We start from the raw sequence: 17,047 nt of genomic DNA, 5'->3' as shown, positions 1-17,047 counted from the left end.
ATATAAATTTACTCAACAAAATAAAGTATGACATTTAATTAATTAAAAAATTCGTATATATTATTATTTTATTGTTGCTGAGCAACTAAGCCGCCTGCTTTCTATAAATTGTAATTTTAAAATTCAATGTTTTATTTGATTTTGATCCAGATTGGGGCGACTATACTAAATGGCACATACAGCAGTCTTCATACGATTTGTAAATGTTATAATAAAATTTTAAAATAATTGATATAATTAATTAATTATGATCATAAGTTCCCAAATTTCCTATTTATTTTGGCCAAAGCGTAGAAACAATTATCCTTGCCTCAATCTTATTTCCTCTTAACAGTGACAGATATCTATTTTTCTCAGTGGAGTTTTTGTTGAAAATTACATCGACAATAAGCCATACAATTATCAGAGCATAGAGAATGAAAAGACTGACTTGGATTCTAATCCTCCATCTCTTCAGCGTATCAGTGCAGAGCCAATACTACACAGAAAGTTTGCCATATGATCCCGAGGAGCCGAAAGTCACCAATCTCCACTTTTTTTTGCATGAGTTTCTCAGCGGCAGCAACCCTACGGTGGCCATGATAGCTCAGGCTAATATCACAAGCAGCGATAACAATTCATCAGTGCCATTTAGCACCATATTTGCCCTTGATGATATCTTAAAGATTGGTCCTGAGGATAACTCAGAGGTGATCGGAAATGCTCAGGGGCTTGGGATCCTCATAGCCGATACAAATACAACAAACCTGCTCTGGTACTGGGACTTTGGATTTATCACGGGTAAGTTCAACGGCAGCTCTATAAGCATGTTTTCAAGGAATCCGACAACAGTGACGGTACGTGAGCTTTCGGTGGTCGGAGGGAGAGGAAAATTTAGGATGGCCAAAGGGTTTGCACAACTTAAGGATTACTCACGTAATGACACCACTATAATTGCGGAGCTTAATGTAACTGTTATTCATTACTAGAGGTTGTAAAAGGGGGGTGGGTGCTCATGAGGTGGAGTACGGTTGTATTTAAATTCCCATTATTTCTGATTATGTTTGGGTTTAGATTCTCTCAAGTTGAACTGTTTTTCAAATTTGACTTTTTCTCAATGTTGCGTGTTGATCTAATGGTCAGAATGTTATCGTTTCAAGTGTGATCTAAGTTAAGTTACATTAGTCGTGATGTTGTTAGAGATTTACCCCTTCTTATAATTCACTAAAAAATATTAAATTTTCGTAAATTCAAATCATTTCAACTTTAAATATATTATAATCAAACAAGTTTAAATTGATACATGTGATGTTTTATGTCATATTTACAATTATGCAATATATAAATACATTGTAGTATATTACAAGGTATAGTCTTGAATTAGGTAACAGTTCAATGTGGAAAAATTATTTTACAAGTGTTGACATATCTAAGTGGAAAAAGTCATTTATAGTTAATTTTCATAAAAAAATTAATCAAAACTTTACATTGATTATGTCTATAAAAATCATAACAATATTAATATATCTTTAGTCAAAATTTTCTTAATTAATAAGATCTGAAAATTTTCTTCACTAAATTTTATTTCATTAATAAAATATTACTAATACATAAAAATTTTCATATAAATATACATGATTTTAAAAGTTTTACTTAAATTTTCATGTTTTAATTAATTCAACATAATCGAAAAAATAATATTTTATTTTAAATAAAACAAATTTTTACGTAGTGTTTGAAAAGTCACCTAGTCATTGAATTTTGGTATAGTTGTTTGTAATTACATAATGGTGGCCATATTTGAGTAACCGTTGTAATTTGTGAATCCCATTGAATTAAGTGTAATTGGAGCACCCCAATTATACTTTTCAATTCTTACGGGAGGGTGAGAATTGGAGTAATTACACAAGTAATTATTGTAACACTCCTTTACCTGACCCGATTGTCGGGTCAAACTGGGATGTCATATAAGTTGCCGAAGCAACAACAACCACTCCAATTCAATTGAACATTTTTATTAATGTTGATAAACTCAAAATATGATTCAAATACTTATCCGAGCTTTAAATGAGCCTACAAAAGCTCCCAAGGTGATCAAAGGTTATCTAAGAACTTAAAAATAATAATAACGTGGCATGATTTTAGAAAAAGGTTGCAGGTAGGGGATTTCCATTCAGTTAATGACAGTTAACGAGAGAATAATTAAAACATTTAATTTTAATGAGTGACTAAATTAAAATATTAATAATTAAATGACGAAAATAGAATCAAATAAATAATTGAATAACTATTCTTATAATTTACACCAAATTATATAGTATAAACAATTAATTAATAATTCTTGTCACGACTTTAATTAAAAGTTGGTGTGTCTTGCACTCAAACTCTATTTTGGCCATCACACTCAAACTCTTTCAATATTTATCATGAGCTCATTATTGACATCAATTAGACATTGGAAATTTTAGCTTAGCTATGTTAGAACTTTTCGTATTTATATATGAATAAAATAATTTTATAAACTTCAAATATTACTTTTAAATACTAAATTAAAATCGCTATGTTAAAATTAAAGATAACGCACAATTAAATGATATCATTTTTAATCAATGTTGTGGTGGGGAACTAAAAATAAGGAATTATATTTGATGTATTGTTAGTACATAGATATCATGCATCATCAACAAATTACAATTTGTCATATCATTAATCTGTAGAATAAAAAATAGTTGGAAGACTTTTTCATATATACTAAAAGAATTATTTACACATGATTATAATTTTCTCATCCCCTTCTTGTGTATCAACATGGAATTGATAAAGTGTGGGGGTTTACTAAAATCTTGAATTTTTTATTGGAATGAATTTAGACATATTATTTTACGTACTCACTATCTCCTATTTCAATGCATATGACTGAGGTTTAAGATTAAAGTTGAATTGAAGCAAAAGGATGAAGTTGGATAATTATACAAATGAGAGGGGTTTTTTTCTTTTTTTGAAAATTAATACTCCCATCATATTTAACACTGTCAAACAACAACAATTATCATCGATTGCCTTGATGCTATAATTCGTATCGTTTTGCACTTGTTTAACAACTGGGGTAACATGAAACCAAAATAAAAGATCTTGGAATTGTCTCCTGTGGAAGTCGGATACTGCTTGCAGTCCATGGTGAATTAAAAGGAGTTTAGAAATATTTATAAAATTTCCAAAATCGAAATTATATAAATTGAGTTTAAAACAATGTCAATAAGATTGAAAAAGAGGTGATGAATTATGATTTATTGATGACTGACAATACATTAAATATAATCTTTAGGAATACATCATTTTATTGATCTTATTCGTTGGATTTCAATATTTTGTAATTGGGTTTAATAATGGTACAAAGTAACATTGAATTCGACATTAGCATCCCCGACCGTGTTGCTTGAAGAAGTGGGTCGCAGGAGGGCAAAGCCTGTGGCCATCCTAAATTTACCTGTCCCTCCCACTATTGCCATTTCACGAATTGTGCCAGGGGCAGGAACAACATCTGTGGGGGGAAATCGTGAGAATAAACTGAAGGAGCTGCCGTTGAACCTGCCAGTGGTAAAAGTAAAATCAGCGTAAAAGACAGCAGAAAACTTGGTAAGGTCTCGACTCAATGCTAAGTAGAGCCCTTGGGCATTTCCGACGAGCGTGGATGTTAGTTCAAACTCTGTAGTTAGAGGATCATCCATTGCATACAAGGTGCCGTATGAGGGCGGGTCCTGGGTGATGTTGGGACTGGCTATCAGGAATGCAGTAGGGTTACTGCCACTGCGAATGTCGTGGAAGTAGAAGTGGAGGTGGGTAATCTTTTCCACCCGAGGACCTGCCTTAACAGTTCTGGAGTAGTATTGGCCATACACTGGTGCCATGGCAAGGCAAAATATCATTGCCCATGCAAATATCATTTGTTTTTCCATTTTTCTTCACAATGTTTACCTCAACAATTGTGGGGTTTGACACTTAAAAATAAAGAAAAAAAGAAAAACAGATGGTTTTGTGTTTGTTGTTGCACAACTTCGGGCTTTAAATAGAGTTGGTGGTGGGTTAAAAAAAACAGCTTTTTTTAAATAAAACGATATGTGTGAATGCCGGCAATTCTTGCGTTTCTTATTTTACTTTAGTAAATCATAGAATTTTGGAGAAGAGCCTAACTGTAATTTGGAGGCTTTGTCCCTTAGAAGTTGATAGGTCGGCACTCAAAGTCTTTAAATATTTGCCATTGAGATTACTATTCAAATACCTATGGGTGGGTGACTTGTGGAGGGATTTTATTTGTATTAATATTTTTAAAATAAATTTATTTGTTTCGGTCAATATATTGAGAATTTAAAATTTTGTTGGTAATTTCCAGGATTTTAATGACTTAGTTTCCTTTTTCGAGTTTCACGGATTTTCCAAAATTCCTCATAATTTTATTTCATTAAAATTATGTATAATTTTATACAAATATAATGAAATCTTTATTAAATATTTTTAGACTATTTATTTTAATATAATTATTATTCATTTATATTTTTTTAATTCATAAAATTTCAATAACTTATTTAGCGGAAGGATTCAAGTAGAGGTGTGCATTGGCCTCGCCGGGCTCAACTAAAAATTTAGGCCTGTTTGCTATGCCTGGGCTTGACCCGGCCCGAAAAATTGGCCTAAAATTTTGCCCAATCCCAACCCAGATAAAAATGTTAAAACTTGGGCCCAACCCGGCCCGCCCATATTAATTTTTATATTATTTTTATATAATTTTAAAATATATACAATACATCAAAAATACTAAAAACATCAAAATACATATTTCCCAACAAATTGAAAATAAATTTTAAAAAATATATATACTTAAATAACACAAAGATAGATGCAACTTAACAAGCAAATACCTCTAAAATAATAACAAAATTAACAATAAAATAAGTTTTATACAATATCCAAACAATAACAACAAAATAGTAGTAACATAATAGTAAAATGGTAACAAAATAGGGAGAAAACAATAAGAAAATAATATTAATAAAAAAACATATTTTTTTGTCCTTTAGTGAATTTGGGCCGGGCTGGGCCCAGGCCAAAAATACCTTACTGAGGCCTGGCCCTTTTTTAAATGAGCCTTATTTTTTTATCCAAGCTCATTTTTCGGGCCTATATTTTTTCCCAAACCCTCCCACATTTCGGACGGGCCTTCGAGCCAAGCCGAGTGGCCCCACCCATGAACAGGTCTAGATTCAAGTAGTTTTACACCCTTCTCTAACCTTTTATACAATTAATATTTTAATAACCTAACCTTCATATTACATACTCCATTCATGTAGATCATACATGTCAAGTTTGACATAAATTAAAAATTTATAACTATTCATTTTATATAAAAAAACTTTCAATAGTTAAATTTAGAGAGAGAGACAATATTTTAAATCAATGTGATAGAGATATTGGATTGACTCAAAATTTACATGCATAACAAATACAAATATTTTAGTAAATCTAATAGTTAGATTATTAAAATATTAATCGTATTCGACGACACTATGAAGTTAGAGTTTGGGTTGGCTATTGCTGGAGGGATATTGAGAGATCGGCACGGGGGTTGGATACTTGGATACAACAGGAATTTGAGTCGATGTTCTATATTAAATGAAGAATTATGGGGTATTCTTGATGGCTTGAAGCTATTAAAAAACAGAATAATCCCACTATAAGTTCTGATTATATTTATTCTTTTGGTTAGATAATATCTAGAACTACCCAAAGCCCCTCCACAACCCATAAATAGAAGGATAATGCGCTTCAGCACACTTGAACTCACGTCCTCCTACATTGACAACAATACATATACCAATAGAGTTAAGACTCGATCAACATTAATTCTTTGGTTTTTAAAACACTTTCATTGTATGTACGGCAAGGGTATAACATTAGAACGGATTATATTCTTTGAACAATACAAGCTCAGTTATTATAAATTAGCATTGTCACTAAAATGTCAACACAATACTTCAATAAAAAGTTATTGACTAAATATTATTATATTAGATTAAAATAACAAAAATTCAAACTATGCAATCATATTTATATATTTACTTCAATTGGGTAAAATTAATGTCGTACACATGGTATAAATTATTCTGATTTAGTTGAAGAGATTTGCACCAACCATCTACTAAGTCAAATTAATCATTTTTTATAGACAGTCAGATTAAAACTTGATTACCTATTCCACATATTATTTTTACTGGAGCTGATCAGCTACTAAGTCATCTCCTTTCTGGAAATTCTAATTTTCAATTACGATGTTGTATTGATGGGCGACAATGCCAAATGGTCCATGCAGCAGTGTTGATACAATTTCTAAATATTGTGATAAAGTGAAAGCCATGATATACATCTTAAAATATAATAAAGTTGTTAGATGTTATTTGTATTTCATTGGATTGGAGTAGGCTTCGTTATTCTCATCTTGCTCGGTCGTTTTTATTAAACTAAAACCTTGTTTGTGTGCAACACTTTCCTAGGTATAGAACCGCACGTTATCACCTATCTAGAAAGCTAATCTTGTTCCATAAGATCAGTATAAGACAAGTGTCAATGATGTTAGAGATAAAAAGGGTTGATTGTCCTTAATAATAGGATCGCTTTTCGAATTGATTAAATCATCGGCTTTTGATTCAACAGGTTCGAGCGTCGGTTTAAGAATCATTAATTAAGAATTAATAAAATATTTTAGTTACGCTCTCGTTAGCTGAGTGACGGAAAGTTGACGTGATCTTTTCTTATTGACCTAATAACAAATTTAGCTCATCAATGTTTACACATTCCCACCAATTTGGTATTAAATCTGAAAAATTCAAAGCTCTTTATGTCCACAAAATTTGTCATTTTATTTTTAATTCTATAAATTCAATTAATTTAGCCTTCAACAGTTACAAAATTTGTCAATTTAGTTTTAATTCTAAATGTCTAAAAAAATTTAAAAATTCATGTTTGGATAAAAAAGATATAAAAATCTAAAACTATAAATAAAAAACAAAACATATGTATTAAAAAGAGAGAGAGAAATATATCATATAATTCAGAAAGAAATGAATACAAAATAGATTGATGAGTATTAGAGAGATGACGTTGGACATCCCCATGAGATATGGAATCGACAAAGTTATCTCCTTGATTCAATTTAAATAGTATTTTCTATTCATAAACTAATTTTTTTAGGACTTTATTCGTTTGACCAACATACTTGAATTACCCAAGTTTGAAAGTTATTAATAGCATTCCTAAGTCCAAAAAAATAAGGTAAACTTTTAATTTTCAAATATAAAAGGATGTGGAAATTGGATAAGCCATGTTTGAATTACCTTAAAAAAACATCGAAATATTTATCATCTAAAATCCTTTCACTTCTTCAATAATGGATACTCTCTAACCACATTCATCGTTCAGTGGTGAGAAAAGAGGGGGGTAAACTATTTTATAAACTTAAAATATTATTTTCTTTAAAATCCTAAATTAAAACCCTTTGATGAAGATACCATTTTTTTAAAGGAATGCTTCTCATGCGTTTAGCACTTCCAATCTCATTCCTATTTTCCCAATCTCGTTGACAATTTTAATTATTTTTGAAAAGATTATTTATTTATTTATTTTAGAAAATGGTGCATGGCAAGTGGCACAACCATTAGGATACACGAAATGTTGTTATATTATTTAACCTATAGATGCATTATAAAATTATGGATCTAAGATTTGAATACTGAATCTTAAAATCTCAAGATACAAAAAGAATTTATAAAAGGAGACTTCTATCATTTAATCTTTTAAATTGTTGACTAAATAGTATTAAAATACAAAAGTCGAACTACCCAATCTTATTTCTATTTTTATTTATATAATTAAATTCAGTAAAATCGTAAATCAGGGTAAGGGATTTGCATTTTCCAGTCAACTTAATATTTTCATATACACAGCCTATTTAATTGTTCCAAGTGGTTTATTCAAAATTAATTCAATTTTATGTCCAGATAAATATATCAAATAGTTTTCAATCTAATTAGTTTAAATGGTTAATCCAGTCCAGTTTAAATAATTTTGCTCTAAATTTTCAATTGTTGAACGTAGATAAAGTTTTGTCCAACTATAATAATAATAGTAATAACAATAATAAGGATAAATCCGAAACTATATATACATGAACTTTGATTTTGTGCAATTTTATACATAAAATTTTGATTTCATCCAATTCTTGTAAATTATTAACACAATTATTAATATAACATCATTTTATGTTTATATACTGCATACATAAATAATTATATTTATCCAATATAAAAATAAATTGATGTATTGGTTTCTTTAAATGTGTATGATTAAATCAATATTCAAGTTTTAAGTACACATTTGAACCACAATTAGAGTTTCATGTGTATAAAATTAAAGTTTATGTATACAATTGCACATTAAATCAAAGTTCATGTATAATTTTGAGATTTATCCCTAATAATAATAGGGTAAACTACATTTGTAGTTACCCAATTATTAGTAATTTCTTTTAGTCATCAAACTATGAAAAGTTACAAAATAGCCACTCAAATAATCCATTTTTTTCTTTTCAATCACCTACCATTAAATGTTTAACAAAAAACGATGTCACAACTTTTAAAATTAACATAATAATAAATTTAGCACTCAATATTTACATATTATGTCGATTGAGTCTTAATTTCTAAAATTAGCTTTCAACATTATACACATTATATTAATTTATCCTATTTTTACACGAATATATAAATCAATTCACCCTATTTACATTAGATATAAAAAATGAAAAAATTGTTTATTACTAAACTTGTTGGAGTATTTTAATAAAAAGAACAAAGTTATCCTTTAAACAACATTAAAGAGAGTTTTAGTACATTTATTATTAAAATTATTTTTTAATATTAATCTAATTATAGGTTCTTATAATATCTACCCATACTCCTTCCCCAACTCTTAAATAGGAGGATAATGAGCTTTAATGCACTCAAACTCACGTCCTCCTACATCGGGAACAATATCAATATCAATCGAACTAAAACTCAATCGAATCATTAAAATTATTTTTAACTTACATTTATTGTGATTATGAGAGTTTAATATTTTAAGTGTATTTATTATTCTAAGTTTAATCACTTACAATCAATTCAACAAAAGTTTATGTAATTGGTTTCTACATGTAACATCTGATTTCTTTCATATTTTCATGATAAATAGTGATTTCATAAAAAGATGTTTTAAGTTTTTCAAAGGGTGCTAATTAATTGGGTGAAGAAATTATTAATTTGGGTGGAGCTTTTACTTTTCAAATCGTGTAGGTTAGTAAGGTGTACAGTGGGTAATTGTGCTTATTGTATTTTGGAGGACAGCGTGCAATAAAATCTTTTTGCACCGATTATTATCATTGAGAGGGCATGGACCGTCTCAAGAGAGTGACATGGTCTGCGCTTCAATCTCCGTCACCTGATTTTAACTATCAAAGTTGTGATAGTTTGACTACAGTAAATTAATTCTACACTCTTGTCTAGAAGAAATATTGTATCACATTCTTCAACAATTTGAGATGAATTCCTTATGGAGAATGTTGTTGAAAGCTTACTAAAAACTACTCAAACTGGTGAACTGAATCACCTTTTCTACTTTCATGGTGCAAATTATAAAATATGGAAGCAAAAGACATATTTTTACCTAATACTTTTGAATGTCTATTACATTCTAGTGGAAAAGAATCCAAAAAAAAAAAATTGAATCTTTGATTGAAGAAGAAAAAATTGAGCTTGAAAAGAATGTGAAGAATGGAAGAAGGATCACGACCACCGCAAAAATTATTTACTCAATTTTCTTTCTGACAATTTGTATGTGTCAAAACCATTTTTTGAAAACAAAAATTTTAGTTTCGACTTTAAAAGTAAAACCAAAAATTGGAGTCGCCACCGATCCTTGATTAAGGTGTGATCGGCTCACCTTAAAAATGACTTTGGTCTACGAAATTGAGAAAATGGGCTCGGGAGTCAGCTACGCACGAGGAAGGATTAGCACCCTCGTAACGCCCAAAATTGGTACCAAACTGATTTTTTTAAAATGCCTTGGTGTCGAAAATTCGAAAGGATTTTAAAAGGAAACTTTTTATTTCATGAATGGATTAAAATAATAAGACAATTCTTATTTCAAAGAAATAAAACACCACACCCAAGAAGTTAGGGCACAATGTTTTAAATCTTCAAAATACCGAATATTGCCTTTTGTTTTGAAAATTCTTATTTCGAGAAGAAAATGTCATGACCAGAAGTTAGGACCCAACATTTTGAATTCGAGAATAAGCTTTTATTAAATTTTGCAAATTTATTGCAAAACAAATACTTGGCTTTCTAAATTCATCGAAAAAACCGCAATCCAAAGAAGTTAGGACACGATCTTTCTCGAGAATCATGATTGCCAAATATTTAAAAATATTTTAAAAACGATTTTAATGCTTTGACGAAACCAAAATGTATTTTCTTTAAAACATGATAAAATGCTAATGCATATATAAAACACATATAAGTATACATATAAAAGGAATAAAATACATAAAAACTTATAATAATTTCTAAAATGCATGTATATATGTATATGAGAATTGCGTGAATAAAGTAAAAATATAAAAAAATATGTACAATATGTATATAAAAAAATGGAGCATATAAAAATAATAAAATGTTTATAATAATTTAAGAAACAAAAATATATATATATATATATATTTATACTATAGAAAATGAATGTATTAAAAATGTATTAAAATATGTAGGTATGCATATATACACACGTTTGTAAAAAATCTATGAAGGATAATATAAAAATACGTATACTCATATTTATAAAAGTAAAAAAATGTTTGTATATACAAAATATATGTATGTATTAAAAGCTTTTTTTAAAATGTATGTATATGTATAAAATAATAATAATAATAATAATAATAATAATAATAATAATAGCAATAATAATAATAAAAATAATAATGATAAATATTTAAAAAAATAAAAAAAATAAGAAAAATAGCTAAACTGGACCAAATTGAACTTGAAAACAAAAAATGGGCGAATTTTGAATAAATTTTTAAAAGAAAAGGGTCCACTTGAACACGCGCGTAACAACGGAGGACCAAAAGGGAAATTATCCTCTCCTTCCAAAATGTCGCGCAGCAAGGGACCAAATTGAAACAAAAATAAAATATGCGGCCCAGTTTCTAAAACAAGTAAAAAGGATTTAATTGAAAAGCATTGCAAAAAGGAAGGGCCGATTGCGCAAATAGACCATGTGACGTCAGAGCGCTCGGATCCTCCCCTTCGGATCGGGTCACCGCGCGGGTCATGGCACCAAACGGCGCTGTTTTGAATGATCTTTAAAACAAATTTTCTCTTTTAAAAAAAACACTTACAACCTGAATAAAAGAAAACAAAAAAAACTTGAAAGAAAAAAACTTCCTGGCGCTCTGCTAGGGTTTAATACCCAAGCCTCCTCGCGCCGTCGTCCTATCACCCTCAGCCGTGACTCCACGTGATCGGAGGCCGGAGAGGTGCCGAATCTGGGTTCTTAAACCCCTCTTAACAACTCTCGAGGACCATGGTAAGTCTCCCTCTCTTTATTCTTTTTATTTATCGCAATATATATATAATAAAAAAATAAAATCGGAAAAAGGAAAAGAAAAAAACAATCTAAAAAGATGATCACTTTTAAAACGAATAACTACTTTTGCTCTTATTGATTCTCTCTATATATTTCTCTGTATTTCTTTGTGTATATCCTCCTCCCCCTTTTACATATTAAGAATGGCCTTTTATAGGCCGAAAAAAACAAAAAAATGAAATTGTTTTGCTTGTTTTTCTCCTCTGGACTCTTTGAGTCCGTATTTGCAGGTAAGAGTGGAGCAAACGGCGCGCGTGGGGGGCCGAAACGTGCAGCGATCGGAGAGCACAATGGAGGCTGTTGCGGCGCTGGAGTAAAAGGAGCTAGGGTTTTTTACTTAGGTTTTTTTTTTTGCTGAGTTGGGCTAGGTTAATTTGGGTTTGGGGTGTTTTGGTGTATTGGGCTTGTGTGCTGCTAGGTTTAGGGGTTATTGGGCCACTTTCTTTTTGTGTTTAAACCCAGGCCGATTGGGCCTTATTACAGCTGCCCCTCTTTGCTCATTGACGTGTAACGGGAAAAGAGCAAAGACTACAAGGCCCAATTATGCCTGGTCTTACTGAGCCTTAAACTTTTTCGATGCTTTTCTTCTTTAAGTAGCTTCATTCCTTCCTACTGCATCTTCAGAGGTATAGGAACTGGTGCTTCAATCCACTCCACTGCAATGTCGGGGAGATAGGATTCGTATGTTGTAGCTTCTCAAAAGAACAACATCTGCTATCTTTAATCTGCTCCACTGCAACTTTAGGGAGATAAGACTTATAGCTTCAACTTGTTCTGTTACAACTTAAGGGTAAGTCTGATGCGATCTGCTCTACTGCAACTTCAGAGAGATGAGATCTGTGGTCTTAATCCACTCCATTTCAACTTCAAGGAGATTGGATTGGTTACTTCAGTCTGCTCCACTGCAACTTCAGGGAGATAAGACTTGTATATTCGATCTACTTCACCACCAGTATGTGAAGACAAGATCTGCTTTCTTCGATCTACTTCACGCCAATACATGAAGACAAGATCTGCTTTTTCAATCGATTCCACTGCTGACCGGGGAGGTAGAATTACTGGCTTCAATATACTCCACTGCAACTTCAGGGAGGTAAAATCCGCCATCTTCGATCTGCTCCACTACTGCTTAGGGAGGCAAAATCTGTAATCTTCAATCTATTTCACCGCCGGTATGGGAAGATAAAATATGTATATTCGATCCACTTCGCTACCAATATAGGAAGACAAGACCTACTATCTTTGATCTACTTCACGCCAGTACATGAAGACACGATCTGTTTTCTTTGACCTACTCCACCACCAGTATGGGGAGACAAGATTTGTTTCTTTGGTCTACTTCACGCTAGTACATGAAGACAAGATCTGCTTCGCCACCAGTATGGGAAGGCAAGATCAGCTTTTTTCTGATCTCTGATCTACTTCACGCCAGTACATGAAGACAAGATCTGTTATCTTTCACCCTGCTCCACTGCAACTTTGGGAGATAAGGTTTTATGATTCCACCGACCTGTTCTCTGTGGAACATGACCTGTATGATGAACCTAATTATGCCTAGTGATTAGGATGTCATGATCAAATGAATCAAATGCTCCTAACTAGACGTGTGTGAATGACATTTGAATGTTATGTCATGAAAAATGAATATTGAATGTTTAAAGTCATTATTGCTCATTAAGGCTTCCTTTGTGACAACGACGCTTCGTCAAAACTTGGAAATCTTAATCTTGACTCTTGACCCCTAGATATCTTCGACCTTTTAACCCGGTGAAGTCTAAACAACAGTCCTGTTTCAGGTTCCTGAGCTATTTAAAGATTCCTAGAGTAATATGAAAAACTTCCCTCGTGAAAGTTTTACTAGTCCATTAATCGTCATTCTAATGCAACATGCTTGCGAAAAGATCATAACGATGGATAAAACAAAATTAGTCTGGGAGGATAGCTCGCAATGGATTGTCAATGATAGAGGAATTGTCTGGGGACATTTATATTGAAAAAGAATGACATAATTTAACAACGAATTCAATACAAATACTATGAACATGTGCCCAGATATCTCGCTTGAATTTCTCTATCTGACTTTCAAGACCCTTTTGAATTCAACACGTGTTTAGGAAATTCACAGTATTTTGTTGATGCCCCAAGATGTCGTCTATTCCTTTCTGCCGATTTAGGTACAGCAAGACTACCACGTGACAGTCAAAATTTGAGCCGCCCTTTTCGGGTTTTCAACTCAAATCCCCTTTGGTCTCAAGGTGCCCTTTGCGGGTTTTCACCCTAGCCTCTCTATTTTTTTTTTTGGAATCAAAGCGCCCTTTGCGGGTTTTCACCTTGGTTCCCTCCCTTCTTCAAGTAAAGTACCTCTTCACCGAATCTGAATTTACCGGATTAGGTAAGTTTTTCCCGTCCATTTCAGCCAGGATCAGGGCTCCTCCAGAAAAGGTCTTTTTTACAACATAAGGACCCTCCCAATTCGGCATCCATTTCCCCTTAAAATCCTTTTGTAGAGGAAGAATTTTTCTCAACACCAGGTCCCCCTCGTGAAATTCTCTGGGTCGGACTTTCTTGTTGTAGGCTCGCATCATTCTTTTCTGGTACATCTGACCGTGCTGAATAGCCTTTAGCCTCTTTCCCTCTATCAAGTTCAACTGATCGTATCAAGATTGAACCCATTCCGCTTCATCCAATTGTAGCTCAGACAAAACCCGGAGAGAAGGGATTTCAACTTCGATGGGCAAGACTGCCTCCATGCCATAAACTAAGGAGAAAGGCGTTGCCTCGGTGGAGGTCCTGGTTGACATCTGATAAGCAATGAGGGCAAACAGTAATTTCTCGTGCCAGTCCCTGTAAGTCTCAGTCATCTTCCCTACAATCTTCTTTATATTTTTATTGGCCGCTTCTACTGCACCATTCATTTTCGGGCGATACGGCGACAAATTGTGATGTCTGATCTTGAATTGACTGCAGACCTCTGCTATTGAGCTGTTATTCAAATTCAACGCATTGTCGAATATAATTCTTTCAGGCATTCCATACCGACATATGATCTCTCTCTTCAAGAACTTACTGACTGATGACTTTGTAACATTAGCATACGAAGCAACTTCTACCCATTTGGTGAAGTAGTCAATCACCACGAATATGAAATGATGCCCATTTGAAGCCTTCAGCGATATTGGCCCGATAACATCCATACCCCACATGGAGAAAGGCCATGGAGAAGTCATGACATGAAGAGGTGAAGGAGGTGTATGCATTTTATCACCATAGATTTGACATTTATGGCATTTCTTGGAATAATTGATGCAATCCCCTTCCATGGTAGACCAGTAGTACCCGAATCTCATAATCTGCCTAGCCATTGTGAACCCGCTAGCATGCGTTCCGCAGTGCCCTCATGGACTTCCTCCAGAATTTTCTTTGCTTCTACGGCGTCCACGCATCTTAGCAGTACCTGATCTTTTCCCCTCTTGTACAAGATCTCCCCATCTAAGACGTAATCAATGGCTAGTCTTCTCAGAGTTCTCTTTTCATTCTCCGTTGCCTGGCCAGGATACTCACGATTTTTTACATACCGTAGTATATCTTGATACCAAGGACTATCATCGATTTCCCCTTCTTCAATATTGTAACAATAAGCTGGTTCTTCATAGATACTCATTTGGATTGGTTTCATATCCCCATGTCTGTTCAGCTTGATCATGGAAGCTAAGGTAGCTAGTGCATTAGCCATCTGGTTCTCATCTCGTGGGAGATAGCAAAAAGTGATGCCCTCAAACTCCTTAATCAATTCGAGGACCAACTTTTGATAACTGATTAATTTGAGATCTCTCGTTTCCCATTCACCCCTGAGTTGATATATCACTAATGCTGAATCTCCATAGACCTCTAGCACTTTGATTCCTCACTCTATAGCTGCACGAATACCCATGACGCATGCTTCATATTCTGCCATGTTATTTGTACAATCAAAATCCAATTTGCAAGTGAAAGGATAATGATCACCATTTGGGGACACCAGGACTGCCCCAATTCCATTGCCTACGGCATTCGAGGCTCCATCAAAGTTTAACCTCTAACCGTGACTTTCTTGTGGATTTTCTTCAGTAGCCGCTATACACATCAGGTCTTTATTTGAGAAATCAAAACTCAACAGCTCGTAGTCCTCCAGAGCTCTACTAGCTAGAAAATCAGCAATTGCACTCCCTTTCACAGCCTTTTGGCTCACATAGACAATATCAAATTCAGACAGTAAGATCTGCCATCGGGCCATTCTCCCATTCAAAGCAGTTGACTCCATCATATACTTTAACGGGTCTAACTTTGAGATTAGCCAAGTCGTGTGGTATAACATGTACTGCCTTAATCTTCGGGTTGTCCAAATCAAGGCACAGCATAATTTCTCAATAGGCGAATATCTCATTTCACAATCAGTGAATTTCTTGCTGAGATAATATATCGCCCTTTCTTTTCTCCCCGTTTCATCATGTTGACCTAGCACACACCCCATGGAATTGTCAAATACAGTTAGATACAATATCAGAGGCCTATCCGGGCTGGGTGGTCACAGCACTAGAGTATTAGACAAATACTGCTTCACCTTGTTAAAAGCTTCTTCGCATTCTTCATCCCAAGTACCAGGATTATGTTTCTTCAGAAGACGAAATATAGGGTCACATTTTTCAGTCAGTTGTGAAATGAACCTAGCGATGTAATTCAGTCTTCCGAGGAAACCTCGAACCTCTTTCTGAGTGCGAGGTGGAGGTAAATCTCGTATTGCCTTGACTTTGTCTGGGTCAATCTCAATTCCCTTTTCACTGACTATGAAGCCTAGCAGCTTTCCTGACCTGGCCCCAAAAGTGCACTTCGCTGGATTAAGATTGAGCTGGAACTTTCTCAATCTTAAGAATAACTTTCTCAAGACCCGTACATGTTCGCCCTCCGTTCTAGATTTCGCGATCATATCATCAACGTAAACCTCGATTTCCCTGTGCATCATGTCATGGAACAAGGCTACCATTGCTCTTTAGTATGCTCCTGCATTCTTCAATCCAAACGGCATCACTTTATAACAAAACGTCCCCCATAACGTAATGAACGTAGTCTTTCTCATGTCCTCGGGATGCATCTTTATCTGATTATACCCAGAAAAACCATCCATGAAGGATAACAATGAAAAGCCTGCAGTATTGTCTACCAATGTGTCGATGTGGGGCAATGGGAAGTTATCCTTTGGACTAACCCTGTTCAAATCCCGATAATCCACACACATTCGTACCTTTCCATCTTTCTTTGGAACTGGTACGATGTTAGCCACCCACTCAGAATACTTGAC

General features: G+C 33.4%; 2 protein-coding genes across 2 annotated transcripts; one reads left to right on the top strand and one right to left on the bottom strand.

Annotated features, from left to right (window-relative positions):
* Positions 1-291: 291 nt before the first annotated feature.
* LOC105787164 (dirigent protein 4) lies at positions 292-1,138 on the top strand. The gene has a single exon (XM_012613604.2). It carries the CDS (start codon positions 417-419, stop codon positions 966-968), a length of 552 nt encoding a protein of 183 aa, XP_012469058.1. The 5' UTR covers positions 292-416; the 3' UTR covers positions 969-1,138.
* A 2,114-nt stretch (positions 1,139-3,252) lies between these two features.
* Positions 3,253-4,024, bottom strand: LOC105787162 (dirigent protein 15). Its single transcript, XM_012613603.2, has one exon. The coding sequence runs from the start codon at positions 3,933-3,935 to the stop codon at positions 3,360-3,362; it is 576 nt and encodes a 191-aa protein (XP_012469057.1). The 5' UTR covers positions 3,936-4,024; the 3' UTR covers positions 3,253-3,359.
* Between the last annotated feature and the right edge of the window lie 13,023 nt (positions 4,025-17,047).

The sequence above is a fragment of the Gossypium raimondii genome, chromosome 1 (genome assembly GCF_025698545.1).
Source record: "Gossypium raimondii isolate GPD5lz chromosome 1, ASM2569854v1, whole genome shotgun sequence".
Lineage (NCBI taxonomy): Eukaryota > Viridiplantae > Streptophyta > Magnoliopsida > Malvales > Malvaceae > Gossypium > Gossypium raimondii.
The sequence above is the reverse complement of the archived record's forward strand: the minus strand, read 5'-3'. Positions and strand labels throughout refer to the sequence as shown.

Coding starts and splice junctions, on each gene's coding strand:
- LOC105787164 (XM_012613604.2), top strand. CDS start 417: ATGAAAAGACTGACTTGGATTCTAATCCTCCATCTCTTCAGCGTATCA.
- LOC105787162 (XM_012613603.2), bottom strand. CDS start 3,935: ATGGAAAAACAAATGATATTTGCATGGGCAATGATATTTTGCCTTGCC.